At 43.4% G+C, this 27,500-nt stretch overlaps 2 protein-coding genes, 1 long non-coding RNA gene and 1 pseudogene across 3 annotated transcripts; all 4 read left to right on the top strand.

Annotated features, from left to right (window-relative positions):
* Positions 1-815: 815 nt before the first annotated feature.
* On the top strand, positions 816-8,600 carry LOC108892714 (low affinity immunoglobulin gamma Fc region receptor II-like). Its single transcript, XM_051068044.1, has 8 exons — positions 816-855; positions 1,412-1,447; positions 1,647-1,910; positions 1,990-2,235; positions 4,851-5,065; positions 5,223-5,271; positions 6,974-7,060; positions 8,137-8,600. Exons 1-8 carry the CDS (start codon positions 831-833, stop codon positions 8,178-8,180), a joined length of 966 nt encoding a protein of 321 aa, XP_050924001.1. The 5' UTR covers positions 816-830; the 3' UTR covers positions 8,181-8,600.
* Positions 8,601-15,001: 6,401 nt separating this feature from the next.
* On the top strand, positions 15,002-17,932 carry LOC108892715 (Fc receptor-like protein 5). Its single transcript, XM_018690420.2, has 6 exons — positions 15,002-15,228; positions 16,152-16,187; positions 16,492-16,755; positions 16,835-17,080; positions 17,156-17,314; positions 17,532-17,932. Exons 1-6 carry the CDS (start codon positions 15,198-15,200, stop codon positions 17,639-17,641), a joined length of 846 nt encoding a protein of 281 aa, XP_018545936.1. The 5' UTR covers positions 15,002-15,197; the 3' UTR covers positions 17,642-17,932.
* A 2,163-nt stretch (positions 17,933-20,095) lies between these two features.
* Positions 20,096-25,778, top strand: LOC108892706 (cGMP-gated cation channel alpha-1-like; annotated as a pseudogene).
* Positions 25,779-26,058: 280 nt separating this feature from the next.
* LOC108892707 (uncharacterized) lies at positions 26,059-27,059 on the top strand. The gene is made up of 3 exons (XR_007810517.1): positions 26,059-26,112; positions 26,740-26,939; positions 27,011-27,059. It is a non-coding gene; the product is annotated as an uncharacterized LOC108892707 (long non-coding RNA).
* Positions 27,060-27,500: the final 441 nt, after the last annotated feature.

The following is a 27,500-nucleotide window of genomic DNA, read 5'->3' as shown; positions in this document are numbered from 1 at the left end:
GTCCTGGTCAGGTCCAGGTCAGACCTGCTGGCTCTTGGTTTCGTCAGACCGGTTTAATCTGCAGGTCTGTGAGTGCTGGTTTTCTGGACCTGGACCCTGATCCAGATCCTCCGTTGTTGGAGTTGGAGACGTCACTAAGACAAACTCCTCTTATAATCCCGGTTATGGTAAGAACCGTTTGAGGCGACTGAACGAGTCGGTGACGTTGCTCAGGTTTGGACTTGGTGTTGCAGTGAGTCTTAACGTCCACCAGGGGTCACTGTCCTGCTGAGGCCTCCAGGCTTCATTAGGACTCGTCTGGCGTCTGTCCAGAGATGGAGGATCCTCTGATCACTGATGATTGATGATTGATGTGTGATCAGGCTCAGAGGAGACGAGGACCCGCAGGTCAGGATCAGGTCAGACTGGGACACAGACACAGAGGAAGACAGATGTCTTTAAAGTCCTGTCTCTAATCAGCTGCTGATGATCAATGTTTCATATTTATTCAGAGTCATGAAATGTTCTGATGGAACAGTTTCAATGAACCTACGACAAAGAGACTGTCCCTCTGTCTCTGTCTCTAACAGTCTCTAACAGACTGAACCTGTCTCTAACAGACTGTCCCTCTGTCTCTGTCTCTAACAGACTGAACCTCTGTCTCTGTCTCTAACAGACTGAACCTGTCTCTAACAGACTGAACCCTCTGGGGCTGGTCTCAGTTTTACAGACTGCTTTCATAAACCACATGAAGCTGTGGACCTGTTTTAACCACAGGACGGAGCAGAGAGGAAGGAGGAGGGTTTAAGTGGTGTGACTGAGCGTCAGCTCTCAGATCAGCAGCTCGGACGATGGCTCGGACGTCTCTTCTGCTCTGTGAGTACAGTCTCTGCTGACACCAGCTCAGTGCTGTTAACAGCTTAAAGAGTTTCTCTGTCACTTTACTCAACTGTAGTGTTTAAGACCAGGACATAAAACATCTGGACTGGGTCAAAGTCTGGTCTCAGATCAGTCAGTTCTTTAAAACCTGCTGCTGAAAAGAGATTGAATTTATTAATAGAATCAGAATTTACAGACGGATGCATGAAATATAAACCTCTGTAAAACTGTTACCACTGTTCTATCAGTGTGTGATGCTGCTGTTCAGATTGTGTGATTCTGTCTCTGTAGGTCAGTGTTTTCTTCCTTCCTTTAACCTGAGAGAAAATCAACCTTGATGATTCATGATGTTAATCTGAACTCAGCATTAATGACCTTTCTGTTGCTTTAAAGTCAACATGAGGAAAGTGTTTAAACTCTCAGCCTCAGACTCTGTGATGGTCCAGTTGTTTATAACAGGGAGAGCAGAGTGTGGTCTGAATTCACAGTCTGAGCTCTGTTCATAGAAACCACCAAAGCACACAGTTTGTCAGGTTGTATTTTTTCTCCTCAGTGCTGATCTCAGAGCTGTGCTGCAGGACCAACACAGGTGAGTAAACACCTGTCAGTCAGAGGCTGAAACACTGAGACTGAACTCATCAGTAACAGCAGGAAATCTCAGTCAACTATTCCTGGAGCTGAGGATCCTCATCATCAGATATTTATCCTCAACTGTTAAACTCAGAGCTGAGATTTATTCATCTGATCATTTAGTAACTAATAGAACTAATATAACTAATCCTCCTCAGCTCGTCTGACTGTGAGTCCCAGCAGATCTCAGTATTTTATAAATGAGTTTGTCTCTCTGAGCTGTGAGGAGGACGACAGCTCTGCTGGATGGAGGCTGAGGAGGAACACAACCAACCGATGGATGACTGAGTGTGGAGCTGGGTGGGGAGAATCATCTGGTTCTTCCTGTAACATCAGTTACATTGACCCATGGGACAGTGGAGTTTACTGGTGTGAGTCCAGAGAGGGAGCAACCAGTAACATCATCAGCATCACTGTCACTGGTAAGATCAGACTGTGGAGTTAGTATTGATGAAGCTGTGTGTAAATGGATGAAATGCTGTAGTTTGTCTCTGTGTTGAGGTGGATCAGTGATCCTGCAGAGTCCTGTCCTCCCTGTGATGGAGGGACATGATGTCACTCTGCACTGTAAAACAAAGACCACTCCCTCCAACCTCCCAGCTGCTTTCTATAAAGATGGCTCCCTCATCAGGACTGAGCCTACAGGTCACATGACCATCCACCATGTTACCAAGTCTGATGAAGGCCTCTACAAGTGTAACATCGGCAGTGATGGAGAGTCTCCACCCAGCTGGATCACTGTCACAGGTCAGGAGGACAAACAGGATTCTTCAGTCATTAGAATGAGACGTTTCTGACTTAAATGTACTGAGTTTTAACAAAAGGACAAATAAACTGCAGTTTCTTAGTTTGATCTTAGTGAACAATAAAATGAGTGAATGTTTTAAACGTTTTTAATTTAAGTGCTTTGAGTAATTACTTTTCTTCATTTTAGAGAAACCTCCCACCACAGCTGGACCTACATCCACCTCTCCTGCTGTATCCACCTCCTCCACCTCCTCTCCTCTCCCTGTGTGGGTGGTTGTCTCTCTCTGTGCTCTGGTTGTTCTGGTTGTTCTGGTTCTACTGGTGAGACGATGTGTTCAGAGGAAACATAAAGGTGAGACACAAAATTACAGAATCTCTGTTTAACGTATTTACTCCCATGTTCTATGACTACATTATTCTATTTATATTCTATTTCTGTTGATGTTAATGTTTAAAATTTGTCTATAATATGTTTTATATTGTTAATTCTTCATTTTCTTTCCAGCTGATAAAGGGGAGGTTAAAGACGACATCACATACAGTGATGTCAAAATATTACATCACCAACAACAGCCAATCAGAACGAGCAGAGGTAGCATTTTGTTTGTGTTGTGAATCTATGTGAGTGTATGTGTTCTTATTGCTATCTTTATAAGAACCTATTTCAGTATTGTACCATTGTACAGTCCTCTGTGGTTTTAAGGTTGTTTTTTGGAGGGGGCGGGGGATGTAAGTGGGGTGGGGGTGCTGTGGTTGGTTGGACTGTGTGTTTGTACCCTGCAGTGAATCAGTCAACAGAAGCTAACAGCTCTGTGGTCGTCCAGTTTCCTGTTTCTGCTCAACCTGCACATGTTTCACTGCAGAGATATTATTAGACTAAAGACAGAAAACATCGAGTTTACAACTTTACACATTCATGTCTGCAGACAGACAGTAGATCTGAATATCTCATGTGTTTTTCTTTATGTTTGTATCAGGGTTGCTGCAGTAGAGGAAGCTGCACTAACAGCTCAGTTCAGGGATCAGTGGTTGTACCTGCAGTAATGTAACCTGTTTGTTTTTTTCAGAGTGTTATTCAGTTGCAGTTTACTCAGGAGTGAGAAGAAGAGGAGGCGATTCATCATCAGAGGTACAGCTGCTCTTCTTTGTCTCCATCATGGTCCAACACTACAACAAGAGTCTACAGCCATGAGACAGTGAGGCTGTGCTCTGAGCTACATGCTAACACCAACATGCTAACATGCAGCTGTCCTTAGTTTAACATCTTAGCTTACAGAGCATGTTAAAGACTCAGTCAGGACAAACAGGAATGTGTCTCATCATAAAACAATTCAATATTCTATAAATGAATAAAATCTGAGCAAAGGTTTCTGCTCAACAACAGCCTGACCAGAAGCTGCATCAGGTCAGTTTAGCTCCTACAGAGTCTGGTTTAACCCCAGTAAAGTCTGGTCTGGTTTAGCCTGAGACAGTCTTCCAACAAGTCCCACAGGACTGAGGCCAAGTCTGGAGCCTTGATTTATTATCGGCATTCACCAGTTAGGAAAGTCTGTGTTTTAATGTTAAATATTGTCAGTTTAAACTCCTGTTTCTTCTTGTTTCAGTGACTCATTGACAGGACGAGCTGCCACAGCTTCCTGAAGCAGCAGAGAATGGATGGATGAAGGATGAGGCTGGTTTTATTCTGGTTTTTTCCCCTGTTAACAGACTCCATGTAAAGACCCAAACCAACAGTGTGTTAGTCTGTAATACTCTGAGCTGGTCACTGTAACTTTGAACAAACAAACAGGAGGAAATGATGCAGTATAAAGTCCTGCTCTTATAACCAGTACACAAACATTACATCAGTGCTTCCTAACACATTCTAAGTTAGCTGTGGAGCTGCTGTTAATAAGGTCATTTTCAGTTTGTATTGATGTAAAGTCCTGGTCAACAAACATTAGTTCTCCAGTGAAGACGACTGTGTTTTACTGTATTCTGATTGATCTGTTGATGTGTCCGTCTGAGGCTGTGGCTGTTGGTTCAAGTTAATAAACAGTTAAACATTTCTGCTTCCAACTGCATCACAGTGTCATTAAACAATCTTCAGTGTCTCTGCTCAGGACTGTTAAACAGATGAGTATAAACTGTCTCCGGTTCATGTGTCAGGGACTATTTTCAGCAGCGGATTAGTACGGGTAGTCTGCAGTGAGAATGTGGGACAGACTCTGATCCACACAGAACGTGTTGGTAGATATGTTGTTAGTTTGGATCTGATCAGACTTTAAGAAGGTGAAACCAACAGGAGTGTGTCTCCTGTCTGAAGGTTTGAAGCAGGATGTAACAGAGGAGACAGACTCAGACTCTTCAGGCCTTTAACAAACCTTTTAAAACCTCTTCTTGGTGGTTTCACTGAGCTGAACTGAAGCTGCTGAGGTTTCTCTCTTCAGTCTGTTCTGCTGATTCATGTATAAGGTGTGACAGTGTTAATCTGTTTTAAAATGTGTGAAGTTATTTTAATAGAAGTCACATATAGAGAGAAGAGATGGAGAAATAAACTCCAACAGTAAAATGAGTCAGTGTTTTATCTTGTTTTCAGTTTAAGAGATTTTAATGATTGTTTTTGTTCATTTTAGAGAAACCCACCACACCTGGACCTACACCCACCCCCACCTCCTGTTCCTCCTCTTCCCCTTCTTCTAGTTCCACTGACACCACCTTTCCTCCTCCTCCTCCTTTCCCTGTGATGGAGGTTGTTGTCTGTGTCTGTGGTCTGGTTGTACTGGTGTTACTGGTTTTTCTGGTGACTCTGTGTGTCCAGAGGAAATCTAAAGGTGAGACACAGACTCAGGTATTATCTGTATTTTTCTATTTACATTCTGTTTCTGTTGATGTTCATGTTTCCAGATTTATTTTACATTAACAAATAATTTTCACATCTCAGCTACAGTTCAAACCAGTTTTCATTAATGAAGTTTTATGTTGTGCTTTGTTTTGGTTCTTTCCAGCTGATGCAGAGAGAGTTGGAGAAAATGACGTCAAAACATCACAGCAGAGGTAATGTTTTGTGTGTGTGTGTGTGTGTGTGTGTGTGTATGTGTGTGTGTATTATTATATAAGTGTATCAGTATATTAGTGTATTAGTACATTACTGTATAAGTATACAAGTGTATTAGTGAACAGGGTGAGGGTTCAGTGTGAACAAGTGTAGACAGACAAACTGTGCTTCTGTCTTTGTGAGGACTAGTTTGGGTTTGAATTCATCTTAAAATCTGAGGACATGGTTTTAAATTAATGACTGAGGAAAGTGAGGACATTATAATGAAGTGGGGACATTTTGTTTTAGTGATATTCTAAAATATGAGGACTCTTTGAACAGTGAGGACATTTTTAGAGATTTAGTGCATTTTTACAGCACACTCTGAGGACACTTTGCAATGTGGGAACATTTCATAAAGTGGGGTGTTTTTATGAAGTGAGGACAGTTTGGAATGAGAGGAGTTATTCTGGAAGTCAGGACAATGTTTTGGGAAATAGATACAGTCATGAATTATGGGGACAGTCTGTGATGTGGGGACATGTTATAAAGTAAGGGCATTTTTTATGAGGACTTTTTTACAAAGTGAGGACATTTGTATAAAATAAAGATGCTCATTATTTCTGCAGGACATTTTTACTCATTTGATGTGACTGAGTTTTACTGTGAAAGATACATTAACATGCAGCATTAACAACACACTGTCCTTACATTTGGTTTGTTTTAAAGATAAAAACATCAACTTCATCAGATTGAATCCTCTTCAGTCCATGAGGTTTCAGACTGTAGTGTAGTGTGCTGTGTTGAAGACAGTGTGTGCTGTGGTTGGTTGGTTGGACTGTGTGTTTGTACCCTGCAGTGAATCAGTCAACAGAAGCTAACAGCTCTGTGGTCGTCCAGTTTCCTGTTTCTGCTCAACCTGCACATGTTTCACTGCAGAAATATTATTAGACTAAAGACAGAAAACATCGAGTTTAGACCTTTACACATTCATGTCTCTGTTCACTCTGCACACAGACAATATGGAAACTGATTTACTCTTTAATGTGAGTAATAATTACATGAAGTGAACTTCCATCAGGAATATCCACTGTTTTCAGTCTGAATATGATGAAACATATAGAAAATGAGCAGAGTTGGACTTTATGAAAACATCAGTTAGAAAAACAAAGAGGAATGTGTGTGTTGTCTCAAAGTAAGATTTGAAGCAGGATCTAAGAGAGGAGAGACTCAGCAGCAGACCAGAGATCCTCAGCCTCTGTTTTCTACAAACTGACCTTTAATGAAGCTGATGGTTTCTAGTTGATTTTAAATGTACTTGTTAAACCACAGCAGCAGCTTCCTCCTGTTTATTCCAGTCTGAACTGTGAAGTTTGAAGAGTCTCATGACAGTCTGTTCTGCTGTGTCTGATGGTATCATGTTTATAGTGTGAAGTCTGTTTATCTGTTTTGTCCTTTGGTGTGAAATGCATCAGTTTGTTTTAACAGAAGTCAGCAGCTGCTGTCGTCCAGCTTCCTCTTTCTCATCAACACTCTGCAGTTATAGCTGGTCTCACAGCAGAGGTGTTAAGAAGGAAAAAGTAGAAACATGCAGACATTAACGTCTCATTTGATCCCTGCAGTAAAAATATTCTCCATACTACTAGCAGTGCTAACAGCAGCAGTGTTTACTGGTATCAGTTGTAGTAGCTGCAGTAATGTGATGTGTGTTTTGTTTTTCAGAGAGTGATCCAGCTGCAGTCTACTCAGCAGGGAGAAAGGACGGTGTCAGTTATGGACAAAAAGCCAACAGACCAAAAAAGACCAGAGGTAAAGCTGCTCTTTAGCCATGCTAACAGGTTCCATCTGCCTCCTGCTTCTGCTTCTGTAGAGATGTAAAGTGGTATCAATAAGACAACAGTAGTAAAGTAGTAATAACAACAGTAGCAGTAAAACTGGAAGCAGTATTAATAATTTCTAATTCTAACAGCAGGTGTTGAGCAGAGTTGTAGCAGCAGCAGGAGGTTTGTCATCACAGATCAGACTCTACAGCTGCAGAGAGATGGAAGAACACAATACTATGAGAAAGGAAGATATCGAGTTAGTAACAAGTATTTATGGAAAATGAATTCATACTGAGAGAGAGAGAGGAGCACAGTGCATCATGGGAAATCCTCTGCCAGTCTAGGCCTACAGCAGCAGAACTAGAGGATGGTTCAGGTCTGATCCAGTTCTGACTATGACCTTTATTAAAGAGGAAAGTTTGAAGTCTGAGAGCTGAAGGTTCTGCCTCCCACAATAACATCATTAAATAAAATAATAAAAGAAGTGACTAATATCTCAATAGAACACTTCATTCTCTGGCCTCTTAGATACAGTTTTACAATCCAGTCACTCAGACGTCTTAATTCAACAGTTTATTACTGAGGTGTAGCTGGTGGTGTTGTACTGGGATCCATTCTTCCTCCTCATGTTTTTAAACTGAATGAAAACAATAGAAACACCTGTGGACATGACCACTGACCTATGACCTCTGTAATAAATCTAAAGTTAAAGGAAGACTTTTCTGACAGTGTCAACAGAGCTGAACATTATCTTGGGACTGTATCAGGTTATAGAGGTGGACCTAATAAAGTGCAGACAGAGTATCTGTGCAAACCTCTGTTTACAGACAGTGGGTAGATGTGAGTGTGGAGTGTGTGTGTGTGGGTGGAGGTGAGGAGGGTCAGGGTGGGGGCAGGGTGACTGACATGGTCCACAGTTGATCCAGAGACCAGCTCCAGTGTGTGTGATGCTGTCAGTATCTGAGAGCAGAGTGTGAACAGACTGAGGCAGATCATGGAGGGAAACAGGAACTTTTTCTTCCACGTCGTCTCTAATTATCTGAACTGTGTGTTTTTATTTAGCGTGTCCACCAGAACCAGAGGTGGTCTACTCTTCACTGAGGTAGACCTTCACTCCTTCACACCGGTCCACCCACTGACGTCCTCCTGCTGACTGTAACTGCTCACCACAGCCTCTCACACCAGACTACACTCATTTTATCATGTTTGATATGTTCCCTTTCTCTGCTTCTAATGCTGCTTCATCTTATTTGAAAAATCTTCATCAACTAAAACTAAAGATGGAAAGAAGAGACTCAGAGTTTCCACCTCTCAGTGTTTCAGATCAGTGATCAGCTCCAACATGTTACTATTCTCATTTCTATGTTCCTGTTTACCAGAATCTGATGATAGCTGCCATTAGTTTAGTGGTTAATGAAGTCATGAACTTTACTGTTATTTCTAATCTCTGTGTTTTTGGAGCCTGCTCTTGTTCCTGCAGCAGGGATCTGGTTTCTCTGCAGGATCAATAAACTTTAGTCTCATTAGTTGTTGTTGTCGTGTGGTTCTGTGGGTTTCATGAAGCTGTGAGATGGAAAATGTGACTGGTTCTGTTTTGGTTGTGGCTAACACCGATCCACACCTCTGTTCAGTGCAGAAACAACAAACACCACAACCACAGACTATAAACAGCAGCAACACTGTTCAGAGGTGAGAAACTGTGAAGAGAACGAGCCTCAGTCCAGAGTGTCTGTGTGATTCAAGAGTTTCAGTCTTTAATCAGTGAACTATTGATTAGATTGACTCTGTAAAGTCTCTGCTCTGTTTAAACATCAGACGTCACAGAATCATCTGATCATCAGATGTGGACGTGGACGATGGAGACTCGTCCTCTCCTCTGTCATTTGAAATCCTCACAGTGTGACTGCTTGGCTCTGTGCAGTGCTGTTATTAAGCCTTTATCTCCTGAGCCTTTGTTAGTTTGATGGTCTAAATGTTTCACTGACATCAGTCTGTGTCATTATTCAGTGTTCACAGTCAATCAGCTACATGTCAGAACCAAACAAGAAAAGTCAGAAGATGAAGGGTTAATAAGTTTTGATTTGAAATGGGAAATCAGTTTGTAGAGAGACTTGTTCTTAATATTCAGTGTTTTAATGTGTTTTACATGAGTTTTCTGTATAATGAAACATTTCACTGTGTTTCAGGATGGTGTGTTTTTGTAGCTGAACCTTTGAAAAAGGTTTGAAATCTGATCCCTGAGCTGTGAGATGACTTGTTCCTTCCTGGTTCAGTGTTCCAGTTGTTTGTGTTCCTGCAGCTTTTTTGTCCCTCCTCCTCTCCTGTTCTTCTCTGTAGCTCCGCCCAGGTGATACCTGATCACTGATCAATTAGGCTGATCAGCATCAGAATCAGTGCTGGTCCTGCTCCTCATTCTGGACTTTCTTTGATTGTGTGTCACTGATGAAGTTTCTCAGTTGTTGTGGTCTTTATGTTAATAAATGCTGTGGAGTTAAAGTCAGTTCATCCTCATTTTTACTGACAGTTACTGACAGTCAGAGGTTAAAGGTCAGATCAGAGGTTAAAGGTCAGATCATCTGTTGATGGACAGGCTGAAGCTGCTGTGCTGCCACTTGCTGGCTGTCTGTCATCACTGCATTAACCATCCATCTCTATCTTTAAAATCACTCACAGTGTTGTTGTGTTGTGATGCTGTGCTGCCCCCTGCTGGCTGCTTCTTGTCACTGCTCAGTCTGTCCATCCCTGAGGGGAGACTGCACCTGTCCACAGGTAACACAGCTGATAGTCTGATGGAACAGAACAGATCCTGGACTGTGTCCCATCAATAGAAGCTGAGCTACAGTGGTAAACAGCAGCAACACACTGATGGTTACTGAAATAACCTGCACTCTCTGATCAGATCATTAGTTCATCTGTCATCACAGAACCCAAACTAATATTAGCTTCCATCAATATGATGAAAGAGTCAAACAAACACTTCCTGTTCACTGAGCTCCTTTGTTTCAGAGGAAAACAGTTCTTACACTGTCCAGCAGGTGGCAGTGTAAACTGTCTGCGCTCCATCACTGCAGGTGACGTAGAAGGAGGTCATGTGACAGTCTGAGCTGCAGCCTCATCAGCTGGGTTTGGCTCTATGCTGAGGTTATATATATATACATGTTCTGTTTGAATCAGACAGTGGTGAACATCATCACTGATCAATAACTTCATCCAGAAAAACTGCGTGAACGTCTTAGAGCACCATTAGATTTGTTGTTTTATCACTGCTACACTGACCATAAATCATTATTCCTCAGTCTCTTTATTAGAATACAACCAGAAAATACAACAGAGTGTTTGAAGAATTAAAAAACTTCATCCAGAACAACTGGAGATGGATGGTTAATGCAGTGACAACAGACAGCCAGCAGGTGGCAGCACAGCAGCTTCAGTCTGTCCATCAACAGATGATCTGAGCTTTAACCTCTGACCTGAGCTTTAAAGAGCCCCAGAGTTTGAGTGATTAGTGATCAGAGGTGATCAATCAGTGATGTGAGGGAATAACTGATGAAAGCTTTCCTCCTGAACTGTCTCTGTGTGCTTTGGCTGCTCAGTAAAAATGGAGGCTGCTGCTCTTGCTCTGTTGGTTCATGTCAAACCTTCACTTCACAACACTTCCTGCTTTTCACTCTCTGTACTCACTGTTTTACATTCACATCTAAACTACACTGGGACATCCAGAGAAAGAACCTGAGTCACACAACTCTTTCATTCAAAAACAATTACTGGTTAAACCTGTTTCATTACCTGCGTGCTGTTGATGGTGGAGGAGGAGGAAGTAAAAACAGTAAACAGCAGCAGGTTGGGGTCAGAGCAGCAGCTGAAGATCCAAAGTGTGTGAACCTGAGAGTTGAAGGATGAGACAGAACATCTGATGTGTTTTATTAGAGCACACACTTCCTGACCTGGAGCTGAGAGTATTAAACTAGACTTAGTGTCCCAGATAGAATTCCATACATCAGGAGAACCCGGTGGGAATTTCATTCTATTTAGCACAAATGTCCAGTTGGATCCAAATAAATAGAATTTAGTGGTTAAAGGTCAAATGTCACTGTGACCTTGCTTAATATGTTTTTGTCTGCAACTCAAGAACTCATATGTACATTTTATTATGATACATTTTATCAATGTCTTCACTACAAACAGTGTATGAGTCTCTACAAACATGATGTAAACTGTAACTGGACTGGTTGGTGGAGACAAACAACCACAAGCCGGAAATTCTAGTTCGTATTAAAAGCCTATAAATAAAGGAAAGGTTGCAAGACTTTTAATGTGTAAAATCTGTAGGAAGTTTTGAGTTTATTCATTTGAGCTTAAAATTGAGGAAAACAGCAAAGTTCAAAGACTGGAACTGTGACTAAAAGCAGATAAAACAGTGTTCTGAGCAGAGAGGTCAGTAACTGTGGTTCTACTGATGAATTGTTGCTGTTGAAACAGAAAGTAAAGTGAATTCATAAGAACATCAGGTAAACATGGAGGAAGAGTTTGTTCTGACAGAGAATTAAAACCAGAGACAGAGGATTTGATTTAAACTACCTCCACCACCTCTCCTTCTTCAACCTCCTCCTCCTCTCCTCTCCTTGTGTTGGTTATTGTCTCTCTCTGTGGTCTGGTTGTTCTGGTGTTACTGGTTTTACTGGTGAGACGATGTGTTCAGAGGAAACCTAAAGGTGAGACACAGCTTTCTGGATTTTACAATTAGATTGTGTTTTTCTGTAGATTTCATTTTTAAAATGTATAAAATTTTGTTGAACATGTTATTTACCCACAGGTCATTGTGACTGCTTTCGCCTATTTACATTCAGTTTCTGTTGATGTTCATGTTTCCAGATTTATTTTACATCAACAAATAATTTTCGCATTTTTTTCACTCAGCTACAGTTCAAACCAGTTTTCATTAATGAAGTTTTATGTTGTTGTTTGTTTTGGTCTTTTCAGCTGCTGCAGATAGAGTTGTAGAAAATGACGTCACTGATGACATCACATACAGTGACATCAAAATATCACGTCAGCCAATCAGACGGAGCAGAGGTTACAGTTACAGACTTCAAAAAATGTTTGTAAAATGTAAAATGTTTATCATAGGTTTTATATTGTGAATTATGTTGTTGTCCAGACTTGTTATTAAGGTTAATATTAGAGTCAGGTTTAGGTTAGGACAGGGTAAAGTTTGAGGGTAGGTATTTAGTTAAAGTTTGGATCAGGGGCCAGAGAACGCATCATGTCAGTGACAGTCCTCACAAGAGTTTACATTTTGACAGGTTTCTTTCTTCTTTTTTTATTATTATTATTATTGTTATTATTATTAATAATAATAACAATAATAATTAATCCACTAATTTTGCCAGAATTAGTGGATTTATTTGAATCAGAAAACTGAATGACCACAAAACAAGTCAAACTAATGTAAATGCAGTGTTAATGGTACAAATGAGTAAAAATGTCCTCATGTTCCCCAGGTTTTTATAATCCATATACATACTGACCCTCTGAAACATCTTTATTCACCTCATAATCCACAATTTCATCAGTTCCCAAAAATAATATTCTTGATTCACAACAATGCCCTTACTTCATAGAAATGTCCCCACATTTAAAACTGTCCTCAGTACGCATGGTTTAATCAGTTTATACAAACCACCACACCCTTCATAAAAATGCTGTTTATAAAAAAGTGTATGCAGTACTTTAGTATTTGTAGTTATGGACTATTACACTTCCGTCTTCAGCTATAAACTCATGACATCTTGCTGCAATAGTTTATCAATTCTCCATTATGTCCCTTTTGTATCATATTAGAAAAGAAGTTCTTTTAGTAATTGTAGCAAGAGAACAAATAATCTGAATATTATTGGTACAGTGGTTCCTACAGTTGTAGTATCAGTAACTATACTAACAGTACTGGTGTGAGTTGTAGTAGCTGCAGTAATGTACCTTGTATTTTCTCTTCCAGAGAGTGATCCAGCTGCAGTCTACTCAGCAGGGAGAACAGAAGACGTCACTTATGGACAAATAGTCATCAAAGACAAAAAGTCAAAGACGAGAAAGACGAGAGGTACAGCTGCTCTTCTTTGTCTCCATCATGGTCCAACACTAGAACAAGAGTCTACAGCCATGAGACAGTGAGGCTGTGCTCTGAGCTAAATGCTAACACCAACATGCTAACATGCTAATCTGTTTATACCATGTTCATCATCTTAGCTTAGTGTTAGCATGCTAACATTAGCTGATTAGCAGTAAACACTGAAAACAGCTGAGGCTGATGGGAACTCCAGTTGTTCTGCAGGTGTTTGATCATAAACCAGAGTTCTGGACAAATTAAAATGTTGACATCCTGATTACAGATTGAGCATCAATGATCTTAGCTTCAATGCTTCTTGTTTTGAGAGGCATGAGTTTTATATGTAAAATTACATTGTTGATAATTCCCACATTAATCGCCATGATGAGCCTGACTGAGGAAAATCTGCTCAAATGACATTTGTTTCATGTGAATCACTTCAGAACAATTACTGATTAAACCTGTTTCATTACTCATGGTTGTTCAGTGTATCTTGGCAAACAGGACATGAAAAGTAAACAACAACCTTAGGGTGTGGATATTCACATTGACTTTCTATCAGCTCTGAGATCAGCAGATAAAATCTTTTTCCTCCACATTTGGAATTCAAAACAGTGAGTTTCCGGGCAGGAAGATGTTTTAAAGGAGGAAGCAGGTTTTATTCTGCTGTCAGCTGCTCACAGACTGACATGATTCTCTGATCACAGTCACACCTGTTTCTCTACAAACCACAGATATCCACAGTCTGGTGATGGTTACGTTTTGTGTTCTGACTTTAGATTCACTTCAACAGAGAAACAAAGCAACAATGACTCCTGCTCATCATCCACATTATCCACAACCAGGTCCAAGGATCTGATCTGACTCTGTGGAGACGGGTATTCAGTTGGTTGCAATCTACATTGTCACCACAAGATGCCACTAAATCCTCTACGCACTGCTCCTTTAATCTGAGTTCACTTCTTCAAAACTCTTCTCAGTCCACATTCTCTTCTTTCTTCCTCTTCCAGGGTCAGGTCCTGGTGGTCCCTCTCTCCACCAACCCTTCCCAGTTCCTCCTGAGGTGCTCTCAGGCTGGATGAGTCGTATGTTCTCTCCATCGTTCTGGGTCTACCACGTTTTCTACCAGTTGGACGTGCCTGGGAAGCTTTCAGGAAGCATCCCAACCACATGCCTGAACCACCCCAGAGGAGTAGCTCTCTCTTCACCCTGTCTCTGAGGCTGAGCCCAGACACCCTACAGAAGAAACCAAATTTATATGCACCTGTTTCATTTTGGCTCAGCGTGAGACTCTATTGCGTTTTGTGGTCATTCATGGTTGTGATTTTCTCCTTGTGTTTCACATGTGTGCATCTTAGCCCAGCACAGGTTGACAACTTGTCACATTAAGCTAAATAAATCATAGATGGACAGATGTCGACCCCCTGATGTCCTGGCATCAGCTACTCTGCAAGCCCCCCCTTCAGCTGCTGTGTGCAGCTGCACAGTGTATGTATGTCACTTCTCAACCACGTGTCAGTGGGTAAAGCAGAGAGACAACGTCAGACGTGTAGGTACAAAACCACCTCCATCTCACTTCCTCTCAACTTAAGTGCTATCGTTTATAGGAAGATACAGCCTCTTTCCACCAATGTGTAACTGTATTTATGAAATCAATGTTTTATAATCATCAATCAGTCACTTGTCTCAAAATAATTTAATACAAAAACAAAAGCACAGAATCTTCATTGACCAATGTTGCCCTCATATGCACAAAACAAAAGTTTGTCTGTCAGTGAAGGCATCATACAGGTCCTGATGTCTTCATTCAGATTCTGGTCAGTTCCAGATTTTATCTCTGCCTTTCTTTACTTCATGTTAAAACTGAATGTCTCTGCTTTATTGTAACTGAACAAAGAGACACATATCTGTCTCTGCAGAGGAAACCACAGCACCTCGGCCTCAGAGGAAGGAGGAGGGTTTTATCTGATGTGACCATGAACTGATCAGAGAGCAGCTCTAACATCAGCACAGTGTCAGGATGGAGGAAACGTCTCTGCTGTCACTGCTCTGTAAGTAAACTCTTTATGTTTCATTTCAGATTAGGTCTTTAATGTCCTGTGAGTCCCCTGAATTCATGAAAGGGACAGAATGAACCAGTAGTGTCCAAGATTCTATAAACACATTAGCATAATGTTCTAATAATGTTTTGATATAACTTGTAATTTGTGCTTTAGACCCTATTTTCACATTAATTTGGATGGTGCAAATGGCAGAAACCATAGTCTGGTAATTCTATCCACATCCCTGCACAACTCTCCAAGCCATAAAGAATATCCTGTCCACCTGTCTTTCAAACTTGATTTTCCAGCAGTCAGCGTATGCAGTGTAATTGGTCTTGTATTTCAAACAATCACCAAATTAGTCCAAAAGATCATATCAATTGTTTTATTAATGACACAAAATATAGGGTTTTGGCTATATACATACGTATATACAAGGGGTCACAAGCCATAAAGATGGTGCAGTGGATAACATCCTCAAACAATTCCCAAAATGTTAAAAGTGCTATATGTATGTTTTGCTATCCCTAAGTAGCTAACATTAGCATTAGCTGTTTACTTACCTGTCTAGAAGAAAAGTTTAGAGTTCAGCATCAAACTTTATTCCTTCACTCACCACGAGCTGTTTCCAGCTGTGGAAAGGAATGCCAATGTTAACTCTTGTTTTGCTTCCGTTTCTATCATTCTTCTACTGAAGTTATGCTAACCAGGCTCATTTTGTATTTTACAACACATTAGTAGTAATGTGGAGGAGGTGAGTTACCAAGAGCAAACTTCTGCTCTGTAGTCTTTCTGTAGAACAGAAAAGAAAGAACTGTTTCCTCCTTTCTGTTCTCACTCTGCATCAGTTTACAGCTAAAACCAAACCTGTATCATTCAGTGTTTTTACTCTGTTGAAGCTTTAAACCAACCTGAGTGTCATTCCTCTGTAGTTGTGAGCTCACTGCTGATCTGCTCAACAAACCAAGGTCAGTAAACTTGTTCTGTCTCTGTTTGACTCTTTGTAGGAAACTTGAGTCTTTAGGACAGTCTGCTACAATATGGATGTTACAATTCAATACTAATACTACTACTAATAATAATATGAAGCATGTTGCACAGTTTATATTAGTGTTGACAGAGTTCAGGACTGAGGGTTCTATCAACTTGGGAAAATCCTGGGCTGTGGAATGACTTACACATATGTGCTTGTAAAAGGATTTTGAAGAGAACATGAAAGGATTATTTAGCCTAAATGAAAATGTACAGATGCCATCCTCTTCCTTCTCTCAGCTCGTCTGACTGTAAGTCCCAGCAGATCTCAGTTTTTTAAAGATGAGTTTGTCTCTCTGAGCTGTGAGGAGGACGACAGCTCTGCTGGATGGAGGCTGTGGAGGAACACGAGTACAAAAACCAAAGCTGAGTGTGGAGCTGAGTGGGGAAAATCAACTGGTTCTTCCTGTAACATCAGTTACATTGACCCATGGGACAGTGGAGTTTACTGGTGTGAGTCCAGAGAGGGAGCAACCAGTAACATCATCAGCATCACTGTCACTGGTAAGATCAGACTGTGGAGTTAGTATTGATGAAGCTGTGTGTAAATGGATGAAATGCTGTAGTTTGTCTCTGTGTTGAGGTGGATCAGTGATCCTGCAGAGTCCTGTCCTCCCTGTGATGGAGGGACATGATGTCACTCTGCACTGTAAAACAAAGACCACTCCCTCCAACCTCCCAGCTGCTTTCTATAAAGATGGCTCCCTCATCAGGACTGAGTCTACAGGTCACATGACCATCCACCATGTTACCAAGTCTGATGAAGGCCTCTACAAGTGTCAGATCAGCAGTGATGGAGAGTCTCCACCCAGCTGGATCACTGTCACAGGTCAGGAGCTTCACTTTGATTTCAACACTTATTTCATCCACATCTTCACCTGACCAGGTGACTCTCTCTCTACAGGAAAACCTACAACCACAGTCCCTCCCACCTCTGGAGCTCCGCCCCCTGCCTCAGCCCTCCTCCACCTCATGTTCATATTGGTCCGTTACCTGGTGGTGTTGTGTCCGTACTTCATCTCCACTGTCCTCATGGTGTCTTTATATCGACACAGACCCACAGGTAACACTCTGAATCATTCACTGACCTTACAGTCAATTAATCAATCAATCAATCAATCATCCAACCAAACAAACAAAGCAAAATAACCAACCAAGCATCAATCAAACACATGTACTCACCTTTGGTCATTTAACCTGAAGCTTGTATCGTGTTGTAACTCTCATTATAAACACCTGGACAGAAATCATTAGATTTTCCACTAATATCTCTCTGACAGGTAATGGCTCGTCTGTCTCCATGGCAACAACCTCGTCCAACCATGCCCAGCAGGGATTGGCTGAGGACTATGATGACATAACTGCGATCGGCACCGAGCGTGACTTCTAACCTGAACAGGTTCTTCACCATGTGTGGTATTAATATCAGTGTTTTATCAGTATCAGTACTTTTTATATGAACCATGTTTGACTGGTTCTGAACCTCAGACTCGTACTTCCTGTCAGTGTGTGTGTGTGTGTGTGTTCTGCTGCGTCCTCATCTGTTATAACAGTGTGTGTTTTTCTCAGTAACTGTGTCTGAGGTTTTTCTGGTTTCAGAGCTGCTGCCTGATGCAGACTGAGACTCTGTTTTATTGTCACTGTCAGAAAAAAATCACCTTATAATCAAATAAAAGCTGAGTTTCAGCAGTTTGTTTCCGTCTCTGTGTTTTGTTTTCTCATTAACAGCAGAACTGGAACAGTCCAGTTTTTACACCTGCTGTCCTGTAATAAACCCTTCATCAGGACCATAACACTGTTCAGAGAGAAGAGACCAGAGCTCACTGAGCCAGACTCAGAGAGGACAGAGGTCCTGATCACAGGGTAGAAGCTGGAACAGGAACTCAGACCTTGAACCTTCTGTCTTTAATGAAAACCTGAATGGTCCTGGTTCCTGTGATCAACATGAACCGGAACTTTCTGCTGATTTTAAACATACACCTGTCTCTGCTGTGTTGAAGGTCTGGGTGTGGAAACCTGGACACCAGCTCTGATTCCTGCTCCTGGATCTTTAATCCAGCTGATGAATCTGGAAACAGAGTGTTTCTATTATTCTGTCTTTTATTATTCTACTGATTAAAACTCAAACACATCAGCTGTAATAACTCTTTATTATTATAATCTGACCCTAACCCTAAAACTGAGTCCAACCATCAGCATGTCTCACACACACACACACACACACACACACACACACACACACACACACACAGCGGTGTAATGCCTGATAAGCCTATCAGAGCTGCCTGTTAAAGGCAGCAGAGTGTGTGTTATTAGAGTTACTCTGCTGACTCAGGAGGATCAGACTAATCTGCTCCTCCTCTCTAACTCTCCTCCTTCTCTTCCCTCTCTTCTATCACTTATTCCTCTCCTTCCTCCTCTGGACTTCCTGCTCCCTTTGTTTCCTCTCCTTGTTTCCTCCCTCCTCCAGTGTAAACTCATCTGTTACCTTCCTCTGGTTTTCCTTTATCCCTCCTCCTTCCTTCAGCTCTCTCCCTCTCTCTCCCTCCTCTCTCTCTCTCTCTCTCTCCTCTCCTCTCTCTCTCTCTCTCTCTCTCTCTCTCTCTCTCTCTCTCTCTCTCTGCAGCAGTGAATAAACTCAGGTGTGTTTCCACCTGTTGTACAGTTCCTCAGGTGAGCTGGATGTGAGGGTGGATCCAGGTCTGACACAGCATCATCATCCCTCCTCTAATCTTTTTATCCCTGTCAGGGTGACAGAGGAGACTCCTCCACCTCCTCCACCTCCTCACTCCCTCTCTTTTCTCCTCTTTTCTCTCTGGACTGAACTTTACAGGATCTGAACAGACCAGGTGTGTGAGAGCGCGCGTGTGTGTGTGTGAGTGTGTGGAGGGATCACTCCTCTGTTTCCATGGCGATGAGTTTGACGGGCGGTCGGCGGATCTAGGCCACGTAACCAAGGGCGACGGATTATCAGCTGACAGGTGAGTAAGGAGATAAGGGAGCGAAGGTGGAGAGAGAATTATAATAATAATAATAATATAAAATATCTAATCTAATATCTAACATATAAAGTTTCCTGCAGCTGAAACCTCGATGACTGTTTCTGTTTCTGACTGTTTCTGAGCGTCCAGCTCAGGTTTATCAAACTAAAACTAGTCTGTTACACTGGTGATTAATGGGTCAGTAATATACAGTTTGATGCTGTGTGGTTTATAAAACACAAATAAACTGAGAAAACATCTTTAAACATCTTTTTAAGACACATCAACACGCTGCAGACAACAAAACTGTCCTGTATGATTATTTCTGAATATATATACATCTTAGTTTACCTGGTTTCTCAGACTGCAGTGTATTGAGCTCTCAGGGCCACCGTACTGACGTGTCATTAACATCAAGATTTTAGTTTAAACTTGAGTTAGTGAACAGCATTTATACAGAGCTGTTCTCAGCATAAAGACCAGTCAAAGCTCTTTACCCTGCAGCTGACATTCAGGGTTCAGTGTCGGGAATCAAACCTGTGACCCTGTGGTTGGTGGGTGACCTGCCACAGCCCCCTGCAGCTGGTGCAGATGTTCTGCAGCTGTGATCCACTGGATGAGGTGGAGCAGGTCGTCCACCAACCAGGTCAGTGGTTCGATCCCCGGCTCCTCCAGTCCGTCTGCTGCTGCAGTGTCCATGGGCAAGATACTGAACCCAGACTTCTCCACATGCAGCATCAGTGTGTGAATGTTAGAGCACGTGGTCAAAGCATCATGGGAGTTGTAGTTGTTGTAGCTGTGAGCCTGTTGAGGCTGATCATCATGTCATCATGTCTGTCTCTCTGCAGAGGAAAGACGCCTCCATGGCTAAAGTAGGTCCTTTAGCCCCGCCCTCCACCTCCAGGTTAACTCCGCCCACCATCGTTCTGCAGGACATGGAGGAGGAGCCAGGTGACGACAGGTGAGTTGTCATGGAAACTGGGTCTAAAAACTGTGCTGGTCCCTGTTTATGTAGCCGCGGGTTTTTCAGTCTCCTCAGGTCGAACAGTTCAGGTTTAAAGATGTCTGTAGGAGCAGGGGTCTTTGAGGAGGGTGTGCAGGTCCTCAGAATCCTCCAGGGGGGCCACACTGATGGTTTAGGGGTCGAGGTGCTGACTGAAGGTCTGGTCATTGACCTTTGTTTCTTCTCATCTTTCAGCCACTGAATAAAGGTCTGAACATGCAAAGTTAAATAACGTTCAGGAGTCAGGAGATTTAAGGGGTCCGGGGGCCTTGAATAAGTTCTGTGTCCCTGAGATGTTTCCAGGGTCCTTGAGCAGGTTTTGATTAGTCGTCAGGTGAAGTCAGAGCTTTCAGTTTCTGGGCTGATGAAGAGTCTGGTTTTCTTTTCTCTGTTTCAGAGCTGCTCAGAGAGCAGGAGCAGGAGTTCTGTTCAACGTCAACAACAGCAACAAACAACGAGGAGGAGTATGACACAAACACACACACACACACACACACACACACACACGTACAGGTGTTCATAGATGCTCACAGGTGATCTCTGTGTTTCCTGTTTTCTTCCAGTGAGGAGAAGAAGAAAAAAGAAGAAAGAGAAGAAGGAGAAAAAAGAGAAGAAGGAGTAAGTTTGATTCTTATTTTCCTCTGATTCACAACCCTGGGGTTCGAGGCCCAGTAAAGGGCCGCAAGACAAATCTGAGGGGTCCGAGGATGGAGGAACAGAAAATCTCTGCTACACAATGTTGTTTAGTCTCAGTAAACTGAGAGAAACATGAGTCTCTGTTGAAGCAAATGATGTGAAAACGTTTAATTTGACGAGATGACGTGAACAAACAGAAAAACAGCTGAAATCAGTTATTGATTCTGATTCTATTCTCCTCTGTGTGTCTTCTCTCTCAGGAAGGAGAAGCAGGAGAAGAAGGAGAAGAAAGAGAAGAAAAAGAAGGAGAAGGAGAAAAGGAAAAGGAGAAGGAGAAAGAAAAGAGAAGGAGAAGGAAAAGGAGAAGGAGAAGAAAGACCAGCCGTAGGTTTTGGTTTATTGGGATCCACTGAATTAAAATATTGAAGTCTCTGTTGTAGCTGATGATAGTTATAGTTCATCTCTGTCTTTGTGTCCAGGCCTAAAGAGATCACAGTGATCGATCCGGCCGGTAACACCTACTACCACTGGCTGGCCGTCATCACCATCCCCGTCATGTACAACTGGACCCTGATCATAGCCAGGTAACATCTGATTCACCCCTGAGGACTCTCACTGTCTCACAGGTTCAAGTCCCAACAACAGGTCCTTACATTGTCAGTGGTCTACCAGGGTTGGTCCTCACAGTGTCATGTGGTTTACTCTGTTGGTTTATCAGCTGTTGGTGTGAATAATAAGTGTGTGTGATGTGTGTGTTTCAGGGCGTGTTTCGAGGAGCTGCAGACCGACTACGTGTACTACTGGTTCTTCGTAGACTTTTTCTGTGACCTCGTCCTACCTCGCTGACATGGTCTTCAGAACCAGGACTGGTGCGAACACACACACATTTCATGCTTTGATGAGATCAGTTGTAAAAGTTTTTATACAGTCATCAGTCATACTTTTTTATATGACAGATAAAAACAATGACCACGTGATAACCTGTGTGTGTGTGTGTGTGTGTGTGTGTGTGTGTGTGCAGGTTACCTGGAGCAGGGTCTGCTGGTGAAGGATGAGCAGAAGCTGCGTGAGCGCTACAAGAAAAGCTTCCAGTTCAAACTGGACCTGATCTCCATGATTCCCACCGACATCCTGTACCTTGTCGTCGGCCTCAGTTACCCCGAGATCCGCCTCAATAAACTCTTCAGGTTCAACAGGTAAACCAAAGCATGAAGCAGAGAATAAATAAAAGTGGCATAAAATGGAAAAACTTGAACATCTGAACCAAAGATCATCAGAATCCATCTGACAGTCGTTGAGATATTTCAGTCTGAAACAAAGCGGTGGACCAACAGACCGACACTGTCGTCCTTCGCTCTAACAACACTGATAACAAGTTGTTGTAGTTTCTTAAAGTTTTCAGACTAGATTAAGACTTTTTTCTGTTTCAGGATGCTGGAGTTCTTCCAGAGGACAGAGACCAGGACCAACTACCCCAACGCTCTCCGTATCTCCAACCTCGTCATGTACATCGTCATCATCATCCACTGGAACGCCTGCCTCTACTACTCTTTCTCCAAGGCCATCGGTGAGTTTGATTCCCTAACCTTTGTTTCATTACGTCATAAAAATCTCTGACGCCTCGTCTCGTCCCGCTCCTCCAGGTTTCGGCGCAGACAGGTTTGTGTATCCCGACCCGTCAGATCCAGAGTTTGGTCGCCTGGTGAGGAAGTACGCCTACAGTATGTACTGGTCCACGCTGACGCTCACCACCATCGGAGAAACACCGCCCCCTGTGGAGAACTCAGAGTACTTCTTCGTTGTCACTGACTTCCTGGTGGGTGTGGCTTCAAGACCTGACTGTTATTTTTATTTAATTAAAAATAGATTTCTACAAAACCACTATTGGTTTAATAAAACATGTTAAATTTAAAGGTGCATTAATGTTAAATGTAAAAACACAGCCCAAAATCAGCACACGTACAATTCAGATCAAGACATGCTCGGTCCACAAGCTGAAGAATCTGATGGGTTTTTTTTCTGCTCTGTTCTTTCCTTCAGGTGGGTGTGTTGATTTTTGCCACCATCGTCGGTAACGTTGGTTCGATGATCACCAACATGAACGCTGCCAGAGCCGACTTCCAGGCTCGCATCGATGCCATCAAACAGTACATGAGCTTCCGAAAGGTTGTTTATTTGTTAGTGAGTTAGTGGTTGTTTTTTTCTTTTTCTTTGTTTCCAATTCAAGTTTTATTTGTTTGAGTTTCCACCAAATATACTAAACTCCTCCACCTCTCTGCCCCCCCCTACAGGTCACTAAGGACCTGGAGAAGCGAGTGATCAAGTGGTTTGACTTCCTGTGGACCAATAAGAAAGCAGTGGATGAGAGGGAGGTGCTGAAGTACCTGCCCGACAAACTGAGGGCTGAGATCGCCATCAACGTCCACCTGGACACCCTGAAGAAGGTCTGCGAACACGTGATAGCACTCCTCAGTCAAACCCAGTTTAACTGAAGGATAAATGAGCAGCGTTTCTCCTCTGTGTCGTCCTGCAGGTTCGTATCTTTGCGGACTGCGAGGCCGGCCTGTTGGTGGAGCTGGTGCTGAAGCTGCAGCCTCAGGTCTACAGTCCAGGAGACTACATCTGTAAGAAGGGCGACATCGGCAGGGAGATGTACATCATCAAGGAGGGAAAACTTGCCGTTGTCGCTGATGACGGCATCACGCAGTTTGTCGTTCTGAGCGATGGAAGCTACTTTGGCGAGATCAGCATCCTGGCTATTAAAGGTAAACTGACCTCGACTCATAACGACATGCTAATGAGCTATGTGTTAATGGAAAACCTTTGATTGTGCAAGAAGACAGACCTCTTTCTTTATTTGTGGACCATTTGAAATTTGACAGTTTGTCTTTTTTTCAGTCTGCATTTTGGTCACAGCTCGGTAATGAAATCCTGTGGCACCACAGTGTCTGTCCTGCCGGGCTGCTGACAGTGTCAGTCTGTATTATTTCGCTTGAGTCTGATAGTTTCCTCTTGTGTTCCTCTGTTTGCACCTGCAGCTCTCAGCAGGTAGAACTTACCTGACACAGAAGCTGAGGGTGAAGCCAACAGAAACAAGTCGCTTTACCCTTCGTTTCCATCACATCTGCCTCCATCACAGTTAGTTCTGTGATTCAGTCATTTTAAGACAAGACTTGGTCGTAAAGTTTCCGGCCTGATACACAGCTGCTCTTTCACTGCTCTTTGTGTGAACTGTGAGGCAGATAAAAAGAGTGTAATTCCTCGATGCATTGGTCGAGAAGACCCTGAACTGACGGATGTTTTGCAAGTTGAGTCACATCTAACATGTCTCTTATATACCAGAGCTTTATGTTGGACAGGAACCAGAATTAAAGAGAGGGAATACTGAAGCAGCTGTTTTTTTTCAGCATAACAACAAAACGGTGATGTGAGATGTCAGTGTTGTGTTTACAGATGTTTCTGCTGCCCCCAAGTGGCTGAAACTGATCAGTTAAGTCAGGTACAGTGATAACACTCTTGGAGACATGTTGGTAAGAAAAGAGCAGCTTTAAACAGTGGAAACAGGAGCGTCTGTTCAGATCTCCTACAGTTAAATATTAATTCTACATCAGGGAGAATGTGATGTTTTTTTAGTTTCTCTTCATGTCTGAACAGACTTTCCTCTTCCTCTTCTTCAACAGGCAGTAAGGCAGGAAACAGCGAGGACCGGCGAACATCAGGAGCATCGGCTACTCCGACCTCTTCTGTCTCTCCAAAGACGACCTGATGGAGGCCGCTGAAGGAGTATCCTGATGCTAAGGCTCTGCTGGAGGAGAAGGGACGGCAGATTCTGATGAAGGACGGACTGCTGGACCTGGAGCGTACAAACCACATGACCACCGTACAGATCACAAACAAGTAACACAGAGGCCGATCTGCTGAACTTAAAGTCATGTCTGCTCCTGTCCTGTAGGTGGCAGCAACAGGGGTCCCGACCCCAAAGAGATCGAGGAGAAGGTGGAGAGGATGACGAGCACGCTGGACGTCCTGCAGACGCGTTACGCCCGGCTGCTGGCCGAGCACGAAGCCACTCACAGCAAACTCAAACACAGAGTCGCCCCGGCTGGAGAAGAAGCTGCCGGCCGCCTCTGCCACCTGAGGCTTAGACAAGGAGGAAGAGGAGAGGAGGAGGAGCAGAGGAGGAGCAGAGGAGGGGAGAGAGGTTTGAAGTTAACATGGACACAACTTCATGTTCATTAACCTGAGAGCAGTTTGTTTCACATCCAGACCTGAGGGAGTTTCCATCCTGCCTCTCTCGACGTTCACTCAGAGCTGAGACCACAGGCGGAGGTGAGGGTGGAGGACTGAGTCTGGATCAGTGGAGGAACAACCGAGGCATCAGAAGACATCAGACAGAGAGGAGAGAAGAATATTCACTATCATAATAAAATGTAACTCCAGTATTTTTTGAACCTGAGGAACATGGAGGATGAGACCCAGGTTCCAGGAACACAGAGGGATCCCTTTCAGCTGTAAAAACACTGTAACTCTAAATGTTTTAAATAAGAAGCAGTTCATTTTCTCTGTATCAAGCTGAGCCCTGTTCGTAGATCATAGTTGATTTTACCAGAAATGAAGCATCATGAGTCTGTCTGAGGTTTGACACATAAACACTTTCCTGAGGTCGGCGACGAGCTTTACTGTGTAGATCACCTGCTTTAAAACCAGTAGAGGTCAAAGGTCAGCAGAGTGTCCTCTCCTGCTGTAAACCAGACTCACTGTGACGGCTGCTTGTTGCTGTTAAAGCTGAGTAATGTCAGGTCTGATGCTCTGCGCTGAAATAAAGAGATTTTATAAGGAACAACTCGACTCGACATCATCACTGTTTTCATGTATGTGTTTGTTTATGTTACTCCTGTAGAATTTAGAATTATCTTTATTATTTCTGCACTTTTAAAGTAGTTTCATTAAAGAGTATTTATTGATTTATTACAATAATAATCAATGGCTCAGACTCATTAAAATAATGAAAACAGAATAAAACACTCGCTGATGTTATTGGTTCAGATTATGAATGAAACGTGCAGCTGCTGCCGTTGACACGTCGCACTGTGCCGCTGTGCACTGTGGGACCTGTAGTTCAAACGCCAATGCGCTTTCGGCCAAGTCTGCCTCTGAGACTACAAGTACCGGCATGCATCGCGCGCCGCAGCCGTAGAGCGCATGCGCCAGACTCGGCTCGCCGCTGCCGCTGCTGCTGAGGTGCGTTGAGCTAAAAGCTGCTGAAATAACTGTAACTGGTCTACCTGTGTCCGTCCTCTGACCTCCACCTGATCCGGTCTGTGCTCCTGCTTTACTCACCAGTGTTCACCGGATGTGACGTTTGTTTACGTCCGCGAGAGCTGAGTATTGACGACAGTTAGCTTGTTCGCGGCTAACCGGCTAACAACAGTTAGAAGAGAAGCTCGGTCTTTAACGGGTTTCCGTCAGGACGTTAGGTTGTCGTCAGGTGTTTAACGGGAGGTAACGGGGATGGTTTGGTTCGTCCTGTAGCTGCTCCAAACACCTGAACCGGACAGGGCTCAGGTACAGTGTGAGACCAGGTCCTGATCTCCGGTCTGTCCTGTCCACCAGACCCTGCGGGACAGGACAGAGGGAGACCAGTTAATGATAAAACAGACTGAGTCCAGCTCCGTCAGTCTGAGGGTTTACTCTGATGTAGATCATCTGGATCAGTGTGTTGGGTCTGGATCAGTGTGTGGGTCTGGACTGTGGGACGTCAGAGCAGAAACATGATAAATAAATGATCAGATATATTGATCATCAGTAAATCAATAATCACAGTGAGTCCACGTTAACGTCCCGTCGTCCGTCTGTCTCTGTCTGCAGGGTTTGGGAGGCGGTTGCCATGGAGCCGGCCTGGCGTCAGCAGGGCCGGGGCCGAGGCCGGAGCCAGGAGGGTCACGGTGAAAGGTCACGACCTCCGCAGAAGGAGAGAGAGAGACCTGGAGCTGCTGCAGGAGCGTGGGCGGCGGGACGAGGAGCGAGGACGAAGACCGCCACAGCTCCTGGACCTGAGCCTCCACAGGGTGAGGACCGACTCTCACTGACCTCAGGCTCACAGCTCAGGTCGGTCCTCATGTTCCGTCTGTCCTGACAGGTGTGTCCGTCTGTCCTGACAGGTGTGTCCGTCCAGTCCAAGTTCGAGGAGATCAGGAAGTCCCAACCAGGCCGCTGCTCAGCGCCTGGTGAGAGCCGCATCAGCTCCTCCTCCTCTGACGAAGACGACGACGGAGACGTCGACCACAAGGAAGGAAAGACAGGGAAGATCCTGGAGTCCACCTTCACCACCTACACCGACCAGACAGGTGAGGCCTTCGAGGACTGTCAGGGACTATCATAGGCGAAGGTGGTTTTGTTCATGTGTGTGTGTGTGTGTGTGTGCAGGTGGTGACTCCACAGGTCTGGTCCGGACCGGTCAGTACGTCAGTGACCTGTTTCAGTCCGGAGCTCTCACCTGTCTGATCTGCATCGCCTCCGTCAAGAGGACACAGGCGGTGAGACGCAGCGTCAGGACTGAAGCTGATGATGAGTACGATTACAGACACTGTAACCTCTGACTGTCTCTCTGTCTCTGTCTCTGTCTCTCT

This window comes from Lates calcarifer, unplaced genomic scaffold (assembly GCF_001640805.2).
Source record: "Lates calcarifer isolate ASB-BC8 unplaced genomic scaffold, TLL_Latcal_v3 _unitig_2354_quiver_889, whole genome shotgun sequence".
Classification (NCBI taxonomy): domain Eukaryota; kingdom Metazoa; phylum Chordata; class Actinopteri; family Centropomidae; genus Lates; species Lates calcarifer.
The sequence above is the reverse complement of the archived record's forward strand: the minus strand, read 5'-3'. Positions and strand labels throughout refer to the sequence as shown.